A 12602-nucleotide genomic window follows, 5' to 3' on the forward strand; every position below is an offset into this window, starting at 1 on the left:
ATAACAAAAACAAAGACAAACAACACTCATGCACAGGGTGGGACGTTACAGTACCCCCCCCCCCCCACCCCAGGGACGGCACCTGATGTCCCAGGCAGGTCAAGATGGGCAAAATGGAAATCCCGGATGAGGTCCGGGTCCACAATGTCCCTGATGGGGACCCAAGACCTTGCCTCAGGCCCGTACCCCTCCCAGTCCATCAGGTACTGGCGAACCCGACCTCGGCTATGAACTGCCAGGAGCCGCTTAACCGTATACACTGGTCCTCCATCGATGAATGGGGGGGTGGGGAGGGCCTGGAGGTGGGAACCAGGGAACTCTTCCTCACCGGCTTGACCTTTGCCACGTGGAACATAGGGAGCACCCTCAGGGATCTGGCAAGTCTAAGACACACAGCCACAGGATTGACAATTTTTGAAATGGGGAAGGGACCCACAAACTGGGGTGCCAGCTTGCAGGATTTCACCCGAAGGTGAAGGTCCCTTGTGGACAGCCATACCTTCTGCCCAGGCCGGTAAGAGGGAGCGGGAGTTCGCCGATGGTCTGCCATCTTCTTATACCGGGCCACGGTTCTCAGGAGCACCTTCCGGGCCCGGCTCCAGATACGGCAGCAACGCCGGACGAATGCCTGGGCAGAAGGAACGCTGACATCCGTCTCCAGGTCCGGGAACAATGGCGGCTGGTATCTGTAGGCGCACTGGAAGGAGGAGAGGCCAGAGGCAAAGCCCTGCAGGGTGTTATGAGCGTATTCGCCCCAGATGAGGTGCCTGCTCCAGGTGGCCGGGCTTTGGGAGACGAGACACCGTAGGCAGGTCTCCAACTCCTGGTTTAGCTGCTCGCTCTGGCCGTTAGACTGAGGGTGATACCCAGAGGAGAAGCTGATGGTGGCCCCGAGGAGTGAGCAGAATGGTGGCCCCCGGTCTGACACCACATCCCTAGGGAATCCATGAATACAGAACACATTAAATAACATTGTCTCCCCCATCTCCTTGGCGGACGGCAATTTGGGCAGAGGGATAAAATGCACCATTTTAGAAAATCTGTTCACCACAGTCAGAATGGTGGTGTTACCTTCCGAGGGGAGTAACCCCTTGACGAAGTCCAGAGAGATGTCAGACCAGGGGCGATGAGGCACAGGGAGTGAGTGCAGGAGACCAGGAGGCGGACGTCGGGAGACCTTGTTACGGGCGCATAGAGGAGAGGCAGCCACGTACTCCCCCACCTCCCTTTCCATGGAAGGCCACCAAAAGCATTGCCTGATCATGAATAGAGTCTGTCGTACTCCAGGGTGACAAGAGAGGAGAGAGGTGTGAGCCCAATGGATCACCTGTGAGCGCTGGGAGAGAGGGACAAACAACCGGTTCGTAGGACAGCCATCCGGAACAGGGACATCAACACTCACCTGTTTGACCTCTTCCTCAATACACCATGTAACAGCCCCCACCACACAGGAAGAGGGCAGAATGTTGGTGGAAGCCCTTTGGGCAGAGTCAGGGTCAAACAGGCGAGACAGAGCATAAGGCTTACCATTCTTTGAACCGAGCCGGTAGGACAAAGAAAAATCGAATCTATTAAAAAATAGAGCCCATCCGGCCTGCCTGGAGTTGAGACGTTTGGCGGTCCTGATTTACTGTAGGTTTTTAGGATCGGTCCATACCAAGAAAGGATGTTCCGCTCCCTCCAAGCAGTGACGCCACTCCTCCAGAGCTGCCTTGATGGCCAACAACTCCCTGTTTCCCACGTCATAATTCCTTTCAGCGGGAGAAAGTCTCTGAGAAAGAAAGGCACACGGATGGAGCTTGTTGTCCTTCTGGGACCGCTGGGAGAGGACCGCCCCAATGCCCACGTCCGAGGCATCAACTTCCACCACAAACTGCTGACGGGGATTTGGAAGAGTGAGGATGGGCGCTGAGGTGAAGCACTCTCTTTAACCTCCGGAAGGCCTGCTCCGCCTGGGGAGACCACTGAAATCTGACCGAGGAGGGAGGTGAGGGCATGCAGTGGGGCGGCAACAATGCTAAAATTCTGAATAAACAGCCTGTAAAAATGTGCAAAACCCCAAAAACGTTGCACTAGTTTCCTGTTAGTGGGAGTGGCCCATTCAGCGACTACACTAACCTTAGCCGGGTCCATTTGAATATTATCCTCCGAGACGATGAATCCCAGGAAAGTAATGGTGGAGGCATGGAATTCACATTTCTCTGCTTTGACGAATAGCTGGTGATCGAGTAGTCGCTGAAGAACTTGGTGAACATGCTGGACACGGGTTTCCTCGTCAGGGGAAAAAATTAGACAAATTCAACGCTTACCAGAGCCTGAAAAACAGCCAGAGCATTAGTGAGTCCAAACAGCATAACCAGGTACTCATAATGACCACTGGGAGTATTGAAAGCCGTCTTCCATTCGTCCCCCTCCCTTATCCTAACCAAATGATAAGCATTACATAGATCCAGCTTAGTGAAGATCTTTGGCTCTTGTAATCATTCAAAAGCGTACCTGTTCTTTATGGTGATATTATTTAGGCCTTGATAGTCAGTGCAGGGACGAAGTGTCTTATCCTCCTTATCCACAAAAAAGAAACCAGCCCCAGCAGGAGATGAGGATGGGCGAATGATGCCAGCAGCAAGGGAAGAGTCAATGTACTCCTTCATAGCCTCCGTCTCAGGGGCCGATAAGGAGTAGAGGTGCCCTCTAGGAGGCTAGCCTCTAAAGGTTTGACCTGGGGAACAATGTCCAGTCTCTTGGCTAACCTCCAATCAATAAAATTCCCATCAGATCCAGAGTCCACAAATACAGAATGATTGAGAGTCTGAGTTGGAGCGATAAGACGTGCAGGAGTGAGAGTACGAGAGGGATTGGCAGAAAAAGTGGTTCGGCTCACCAGTACTAATGCACAGGATGGGACGTTACAGGAATACAGTTTATAAGAGATGATTCTACATATCTGTAGTCACCTCTTCGCACCAATAATTGAGACAACAGTTACTTCAAGGTGACATTTTGTTCTTTAATGAAAAACAGCCATTTTGTACAAGAAATTTACAGCTTGAAAATATATATGTACGACTACATACATACACTATGGATTAATAAAGAAATAAAACACTAAAACACGAAAATATGCACAAAAAGGAAGAAAAAACAAACAACACAAATAAAAACAAACGTGTTACGTTGCTTTGGTCTAGTCACAGTGGCTACATTTGAAATAGATATTTTGTCTGAATAAAATACTAGAATATGTCACTCACTGTATATCATTCACTGTTAAACATATTTACACAGAAAAATGGTTATGATGAGGTTATGAAGAAAAGTAAGATATGTGAAAAAGAGTACAGAGTGCACTGTGCCTTCGATGTGGGGGTCCCAAGTGCACTTCACCTGCTACAGGTGTGCTACAGGTACAGCACTGCTACATCCACACTGGTGACAGTCTGGAGATGGACAGTATTAACAGTCTGGGTGACCAACAACCCAGGTGACCAAGCACCTTAAAGGGGAACAACTGCACATTTGGGAAATTAACTCTCTCCATTCAAACACATTATATCCCTGGCCACATGGTAATGTCAGTATGTGTTTCTGTCAGTTTCTCTCTCTGGGTATCAAGCCACTGCAGAACGCTATTGGATGCACACACACTGTGACTTGAAATAAGTGAAGATAAGTATGTATTTATGATGAGAACAATGTGTTTTAGATGTTAGTTGGATTAGTTGAAATGCTTCTTGTGTTATTAGGTTAAGTCTACATGAGTTCCATTGTACAAAATGGCATCCTAAATATTCCCTAGAGAAGCAAATGATAATACCTGGCTTTAGTTAGCCCTGAATCTGGTGACCAAGACCCTCATACTAACTGTTTCTAGTCCTGTCCAAGATGAAGATGATTATCACAACACACAATGAGGATGATATTAGGTGATTCTGATGATATTGACAACCAAATGAAAGATCAATCGCAATAGCAGAGGGGAAGTCGTTTTTATGCTGACCACTGCAAACCTCAGCTAAAAGCTGGATATCTTTCTACATTTCTGATTTCATGCATATAATGTTCGCTGTACTCTTTCGAGTGCCCCCTTCATTTGCTATTGATCACTCATTTGGGGTATGCATACTGTATATGTGATGCTGTATAGATATATAGAACTCTTTATAATTTGTATATTAAACTCACAATGGTACCAGTGTTACTACAAAATATCTTCAGGTGCTATATAAAAAAATATACATCATCGTATAGATTTCCATTGATCCATTATTCCTTTTTAACACTGCTCTGTAAAATCTGTAAACCAAATAAGTGTTACACACAAATGAACCCTGCATAAATGTATATGATGCCTATGGAGAAGTAAAACAGTCTACTCATGTTAACATGCGTTTCCCAATGGATCGCCAAAGGTGTCACTCCATTTCATTCTACTCTGAGGGCTGAAACACAACTGCTCCAAAATCAGGATCTCTCATGCTTTATCTCACCACAGCCCCCTACATCACATGGACCATCATCACCATGGTCGTGACAAAGACATGCACTCATGCCATCCATACTATCTACATGTCTACAGGCTGGGAGAGATATGAAGACTAGGAAAGTGTTATTTAGTCTTCTGTCTGTGTCTGTGTCTGTGTGTGTGTGTGTGTGTGTGTGTGTGTGTGTGTGTGTGTGTGTGTGTGTGTGTATGAGAATAGTGTCCTCCCCCTAGGTCCAGAGTGTGTGGAGGTGGCACAGAGACAGAGAGAGGTATCAGTGGAGAGCAACAGGATATCCACTCCAGGGATGTTGTGGTAGTAAAAACAAAACTTCTAACTGAAGTTCCCCTGAGTGCCGTCTGTGTGCCACTCAACGCTCTGGGTAGAATCCCAGCAGTCATTGCGTCTGTTGATATCTTTGATGCGCAGCTTGAGTTGACCAATGCTTTGTCGTCTAATATGAAAGTTTGTGCTTGTAAACAGGAGAGAGAGAGAGAGAGAGAGAGAGAGAAAGAAAGAGAGAGAGAGAGAGAGAGAGAGCAGCTACTGTATATACAGTATGTGCTGAACGTTTCCCATGCTGCTCTCCCTTGTAGTGCTACATGTTTGTATTTGTATCCAAAAACAGAGCTGGCCATATGAGAGATGCTGTGGAGGAGCTGACCCTGTAGAGCAGCACTACTGCTGTAGCTCCCACACTGATAAAGTACAGTGACTGCTTGCTTGGCGAGGGAGGGACAGGTGTGAAGCGAGGGAGGGACAGGTGTGAAGCGAGGGAGGGACAGGTGTGAAGCAGAAGTGTTTCATTTGAGTTTTTGGTTTCCATGTCCATCTCACTACCTCCCTCAGTCTATCCTTGATTTCTTGAAGTGTGGATATCAATTTACATCTATGGTTCTGTCAATGGCAAAAAAGAATATTCACATGTGAGATACAAGCAGCAGGGGTTATAAGTCCATGATATAGTAAGTTTGCTGATACCTTTAACAAGGAGGAGTGAAATAGCACCTTGGACTGTAGAGAGCAGGAGCTTTTGTGCAAAACGATCCCATAGTGTGTTTCCTTGGTGTCTATTATTTTGCCACTGCACTGTTGCATTTGCTATTTGTGCCAAGAGTCAATACATTCCATTCCAAATACTCCATAGAATTTCCACATTTTTTTGTAGCTTCTAATACAGGTGACAGAATATGAAACCATACAGTATTTTTTGGCCAATTGAATAGGCTACTGGTTGTGCCTTCTGTGCCGTTACCATACTGTTCTGTAGGTCTGTCGGTCTCCACTCTGTGAGCTCCAAGATAGGTTGCTAATCCATTGAACACTGCATGACATGTACACACATGTACACATACTGTAAAAGGGGTACTGTATCATCATATCGTTGCCTTAGTGATGAGTCCTACAGATAGACATTGCAGAGGGGTGGTGAGGTCATCATTATGATGTCATCATTATGTGCTAGTGGTCAGGTGGTTATCCTCCTGTGCTTTTTTGCATGAATCTTCCATTGTTTTTAATACCCTGACTGTGTTAGAGTAGTCCAAATACAATACGGCCCGCATTGAGGAGAGTAATTGTTTTGTGCTGGTACTGTGGTTGGGTAGTCAAACCCAGGTAGCAGTAAGGAGACACCCTATGCGGTCAAAGGGTAATTTAATCTAAATGATCTAGTGTAGAGGATGCACCCTTCATCTTTGTAACAGCATACAGTCCATAGAAGTGATGCATGCTGGTACTTGTAGTCAAGGTAATTAAACCACATGTAGTCTTGGTCAGATGTTCCTTGTGTGGTCGACATCTCTGTAGCAGTGATGGTGTCATGTCTGAGCGCTGGTTGGTTCTGTAGTCATGGTGATGTAGGAGTCTCTAGATCTCAGTAGCGGTGATCTCCTCAAAGTGGATGTCGTTGCTGCCGCTGTGGACATCGTAGTCCTCCACATCTCGGTTCTCCAGTTCCAGACTCAGTTCTCTCATCACCCTCTCCAGGTCCCGGTTCCTACGGTACATCTGGATATAGTTCTGTTGCAGCTGCTTCTGGTAGCGGATCACCTGGATGGTCACAATACCGCATCATTTATACAACACTTTTAATTTTATTCCAAGTACAGTATGTACTGGGAGAAGCTGGAGGAGGTAGAAATTGGAGGACTGTTCATTGTAATGCATATAATGGAATTTAATACCATTCCTCATTCCATTCCTTGCATTACACTGAGCCCGTCCTCCGATTTCTACCTCCACCAGCCTCCCCTGAAGTACAGTAGGCTATGCTGTATATGTCAGCAGCAGAACGTTGGGTACAGTACTTAACCAAACAGCATTGACATGAAAGTGTGACTGTGTCAAATGAGGGAAAAGAAAGAAATAACATCAAAGAAAAGAAAGGCTGTAAAAGGTCTCATTCGCTCCTCCTCTTCCTTCTCCTCCTCACCTTCTCCTTTTCCTCCTGCCACACTCTCCTCTCATCCTCAAATCCCCCCAGCTGCTCCTCACTGCTCCTCCTCTCGTACATCAACTCCGCCTTCAGCCTCTCCACCTGAGAGAGAACAACAGTTTTACTGGCTGACAATCCAACTCAACTACAATCAATGTGCCAATCAGAGAAACACACTAAACTCAGTGTTCCTCCCTCTCAAGGTCCTGGAGAGACAAAGTGTGTGCAGGCTTCTGTCCTAGCCCGACAATCACTCACCTGATCCAACTCATCATCAAGACGTGAATAAGCTGACTAAGTACTGGTCTAGAACAAAAAAAAACTGGTCTGCATAGTCTGTAGCTCTCCAGGAGCATTTCCAGGGGAGTTTGAATGACAATGATAAAAGCATGAACCCTACCTGCTGTCTGAGTCCCAGCACAGCCTCTGCACTCTGTCTCTGGGCCTTGACCTCGTCACTCTCTCCTCCCCACGCCAAACGTCCCTCCTCCCCCTCTCGGTATCCACAGGGACTGGGTCCACCCCTCGTCACCAATCCCCTCCCTGGTGGGAGGGGCAAGCTCATACACTGGCCCTTGTTGGCTGAGCCTTGGCCTCCTGCAGGAAGTGAAGGTCCATTCTGGTTGGCCAGAGCATCACGTAGGCGGTTGGACTCGTCCTCCAAGCGGCCGACTTTCTCCCTGAGCAGCTCGGCTTCACTCTTGCGTCTCTGGAGCTCGTTCTCACAGACCTCTAATTCCAGGGAGCGGGTCCTGACGGAGGACAGGGCCTCCTGTGACCGGTCCTGGCTGGCCTGCAGGTCTGAACGGGCCTCTCTGAGCTGGGCCTTCAGAATCACAATGTCACCAGCCTTCTGGCTCAGCTCAGATTGGATCTCCTTCAGCTGCAGCTTCAGCAGGGAGATCTCACCTGATTTCTGACACACCTGGAGGGGAGGGGGAGGGAGGGAGGGTGAGAGAGAAAGAGAGAGAGCGAGACAGATACAGCTCAGATACAGTTGTGTAGCATAAATGGTTCATTCAGCAGATTTCACACTATGTAATGTAGGCTACAGAAATGAGAATAGCCATTTTAACATATTTAAAAAATGTATATTATATCTAGCTTTGTAAGATGTAAAGGCTGTGTTTTAGTCACAAAAACACCATCCCAACCCCTCATAAGTTGCAGGCAGGCAGGGTATATATATAGACATGATGTGACCATAAACCCAGCACCTCCTGAGTGTCTCTCTCTCTCACCTCCCACTTAGTCTCCTCCAGGCGTGGTCCCAGCTGGGTCTGTTCTCTCTGGATAGAGGCACACCTCCTCTCCAGCACTTCGCGGTCCTGCAGCAGGGACGAGAAGTCCTCCTGCAGCTTCTTCTTCTCCTGCTGCAGCTGGAACACCTACACACACAGGACAACCAGGAGGACCACAATGGAAATAAGTCTATTTATTGTGTTTTTAGCCTCAAAGATTTTTTTTAAATGCGTGTATTAGTGTGTCACTCACTCACTCACTCATTCACTCATTCACTCACTCACCTCACTCACTCACTCACTCACTCACCTCACTCACTCACTCACTCACTCACTCACCTCACTCACCTCACCTCACCTCACTCACTCACCTCACTCACTCACTCACTCACACTCACTCACTCACACTCACTCACCTACCTCACTCACTCACTCACCTCACCCACTCACCTCACTCACCTCACCTCACCTCACTCACTCACTCACACTCACTCACCTCACCCACTCACCTCACTCACCTCACCTCACCTCACTCACCTCACTCACCTCACTCACTCACTCACTCACCTCACCCACCTCACCCACTCACCTCACCCACTCACCTCACCCACTCACCTCACCCACTCACCTCACTCACTCACTCACTCACCTCACCCACTCACCTCACCCACTCACCTCACTCACCTCACCTCACCTCACTCACCTCACTCACCTCACTCACTCACTCACACTCACTCACCTCACCCACTCACCTCACCCACCTCACCTCACCCACCTCACTCACTCACTCACTCACCTCACTCACTCACCTCACTCACCTCACTCACCTCACTCACCTCACTCACCTCACCTCACCCACCTCACTCACTCACCTCACTCACTCACCTCACTCACCTCACTCACCTCACTCACCTCACCCACCTCACTCACTCACTCACTCACCCACCTCACTCACCTCACTCACCTCACTCACCCACTCACCTCACCCACTCACCTCACTCACCTCACCTCACCCACCTCACTCACTCACCTCACTCACTCACTCACCTCACTCACTCACTCACCTCACTCGCAGTCAATGCTAACTGTCCACCGTGTTCAAACTATAATGTAAAATCTTGTAAAATCTAAAATGCTGCAGTGTCTCCAGTGGGCCTCTAATCATCCGATATACTGTTTATCTACTTTATGTATGTCTCTGTCTTTACATTATATCTACCATACTGTATATCTGTGTATGTCTCTGCAGTATGCCTTTACCTGTAGCTGTAACACTTGCTGTGCTCTCTGGGTCTTCTGAGAGGCCTGCTTCATCTTTGAGGAGCAGCTCTGTCTCAGCTCCTCCAACTCCCGCTCACAGCGATGCTGCTTCTCCTCGTACACCTGGGGGCAGGGGGCAGGGGGGAAAGGTCAAGGATCAGGGTCATACAGAGGTCAAACTGTCAAACCACATCTATATGGATTCCTTCCAACCTTTAGTCCACAGACACAGTAGGTCAGGGGTCCAGGCACAGTAAGTTAATGTATTGTTATGTTTGGTTGTCTCTCACCTGGCAGATGGCGGCCTCGTTTTCGTCCAGGTTGTCTCTGAGCTGCTGCAGCTCCAGATCCCTCTCCCTCAGCTTCTCCTCCAGCTCTCTCACCACTACCTCGTAGCCCTCCAGGGGGGGCGGCGAGCGCCCACAGGACCCGCTGTCCGAGAGTGGCTGCCCACGGCCGCTCAGCGACCCTGAACCTGTGCTCTTACTGGAGGAAGAGCGCCCGCTGTCTGAATTAGAGTGGCCATGACTTCCATGACTCCCCCCACCCCCTCCTGTGGTCGTCCGTCCAGGCTCCAGGTTCACCCCACCAGAACCCCCAGACCCGGAGCCAGAGCCCTCGCTGTGGGCCAGGCTGTAGCCTGTGCTGCTGTGGGTGGGCAGACTGGACAGAGAGTTACGGCCAGAGTCGGACATGGAGCAGGACTGGCTGCTCCGAGCGTTACGCCCGCCACTGTAGGAGTTACGCTTGCTGTCAGAGCAGTTACCATTACTCCCTCCATTTCCATTATTTCCATTGGTGGTGGTGTTATTTCCACCACCGAGAGGCAGGAGGAGGTTGAGGCTGCCCTGGCTCTCTGAGAGACTGCCCCCTGGCCGTGGGGAGAGGTACTGCACTGAGTGACGGTTCTTGGGCATCACAGGTTTGAACGCAGTGGGACGGATCAGAATCTTCTCCATGTTCTGAAAGTAAATTAACCAGAGAGTGTCGTCAGTTAGTGATTGATATCAGCTGTGCTAATTAAGAAGGCATGGTGTCATCCCATTGGAGAGTCGGAGACTGATCATAGATTTCGGTAAGCAGTTTTCCTAATGATTTTCTCTCATCTAATTCAGTGTGTCATGACAGGCAGAGAGAGAGAGGGGGGGGGGCTCTTCACAGGTTCTGTAAGCAGTTTTCTTAATGATTTTCCTCAGGGCTCATTGAGCATGTCACTGACTTTAAGTGAGATCTGACATTGATTATATGGAGGGGGGTGAACTGCCAAATGATCAATCTCAGGATTTGTCTTAGCAGTGATTAAGGTTCCCTCTTGATCAATAGAAATTAATATACAGCCAAGACCATCTACAGTATCGTGAAGCATGTCAGCATCAAGGAGAATCACCCCTCCGCTACCACACACACACACACACACACACACGCATACACACACCCACTCACCTTCTCCAGTTGTCCCGACACAGGGATTAGTTTTGGTGGTGGTCCACCGATATTCCCGTTCAGGGCTCTGTTATCCCTCTGCTCCTCCGAGTCGCTACAGGGACTCCTGGCAGGCATGTGATTATCATTCCAGTCCCCCACCACTACCTCATCACTCACATAGCCATAGTTCCCATTCCCTCCATCTCCTCCACCTACACACCCACCTCCCACAGCAGAGTTACCTGCTCTGGGCTGCTTCTTGGTGGGCAGCGGTGGTGGCTGGGGCTGGGGCTGGGGCTGGGTCTGGTTGCTGATGACCAGGAGCTGCTCCTGGGAGCTCCCACTGCGGAGGGCGTTATCCTGGAGCCTGAAGCAGCTGGTAGCTGGGGTGGGCCTGCGGGTCTTGGTGCTGAACTCACTGGCAGCCCGGCAGTGGCGTTCCTGGTAAGTCTTTCCCGATATGAGGCTGCTGACGGAGCCCATGGTGGATCCGGGGCCACAAGGCCCACAGGGGCCGGAGCAGGGGCGGGCGGGGGAGTGAGAGAGGGGTCTGCACTGCTGGATGTCGAGGGGTTTGGAGTGGTCAGTCACAGAGACAGGCAGAGTCTGAACCAGAGCCATGGCGCCTGGATGGCCTTGAACACACCGCACACTCTGGAGGGGGAGAGAAAGAGAGAGAGAGAGAGAGAGAGAGAGAGAGAGAGAGAGAGAGAGAGAAAGAGAGAGAGAGAGAGAGAGGGGGTAGATAGAGAGATAGTTGTAGCGTTGCCTTCACATGTAATATTTCCACAAGCACCATCCCTAATACGGTCAAATGTCAGACTCAAACCATCAATATCATCAACCAGACAGAGAGAGAGGGTCTGGGTGAGAGACAGAGAGAAACAGAGAGTGATTCACTATGATATGATATGCTACAGGGTTTTTGTTAGTGACCCCAGATGCCCCTCTGCAGTGACCAGTGATCTGTGCTATGTTCTTGCTCGAAGGCAGTTTCATTACGACAACATCCCTATGATTCCTAAGCCTGGGGGAGAAGAGAGGAGTACATGACCAATACCAGAATACACTGCACTCCCCTTGTAATAATTCCATGGAAATTATTAATTGCTTATAATGGTAAAACATATTCCTATACTATACTTTCAATGTACCAGTAAACAAAAATATTTATTTTTCCTACTTTCATAAGGTGCCAGACAGATGTAATTCTTATAAGAGGAGCGCTCTGTATCAACAACACAATGACTTGGCTTTAGCAGCATGGTGTAAGTGTTTAATTTCCAGCCAGTATTATCACTGTGTTAGTTGCCTTGGGGACACTGAGGGGACACATATATTTAGCCCATGCTCAAAGCTGTCTGGCCAAGTGGAATAATCCAACTCAGCTATGACTGCACACAGCCTGCTAGAGACATCAATCACACACACACACGCACGCATGCACGCACCTGCATGCACCCGCACGCACCCGCACCCGCATGCACCCGCATGCACCCGCACGCACCCGCACGCGAGTGCACACACACACACGCACACACACACGCACACACACACACACACACACACACACACACACACACACACACACACACACACACACACACACACACACACACACACACACACACACACAGAGCATGGAAAAGCCCATTTTTCCCTGAGGCATACAGGCGGGACACACATCTCCTCCATGCCAAATGAAAACAGTCTCTAGGATGAGGGGCTGGGAAAGAGGAGCAGAGAAAGAGCAGCAGA

At 49.1% G+C, this 12602-nt stretch overlaps 1 protein-coding gene across 1 annotated transcript; it reads right to left on the reverse strand.

The window, feature by feature from the left end:
* Positions 1-6322: 6322 nt before the first annotated feature.
* Positions 6323-11465, reverse strand: LOC310822181 (leucine zipper putative tumor suppressor 2 homolog; the record flags this gene model as incomplete). The annotated part of the gene is made up of 7 exons (XM_083694526.1): positions 6323-6533; positions 6916-7020; positions 7319-7843; positions 8160-8306; positions 9420-9542; positions 9710-10381; positions 10863-11465. The coding sequence occupies 7 exons, from the start codon at positions 11463-11465 to the stop codon at positions 6351-6353; spliced, it is 2358 nt and encodes a 785-aa protein (XP_083550652.1). The 3' UTR covers positions 6323-6350.
* Positions 11466-12602: the final 1137 nt, after the last annotated feature.

The sequence above is a fragment of the Argentina silus genome (genome assembly GCF_951799395.1).
Source record: "Argentina silus genome assembly, chromosome: X".
NCBI classification, from domain to species: domain Eukaryota; kingdom Metazoa; phylum Chordata; class Actinopteri; order Argentiniformes; family Argentinidae; genus Argentina; species Argentina silus.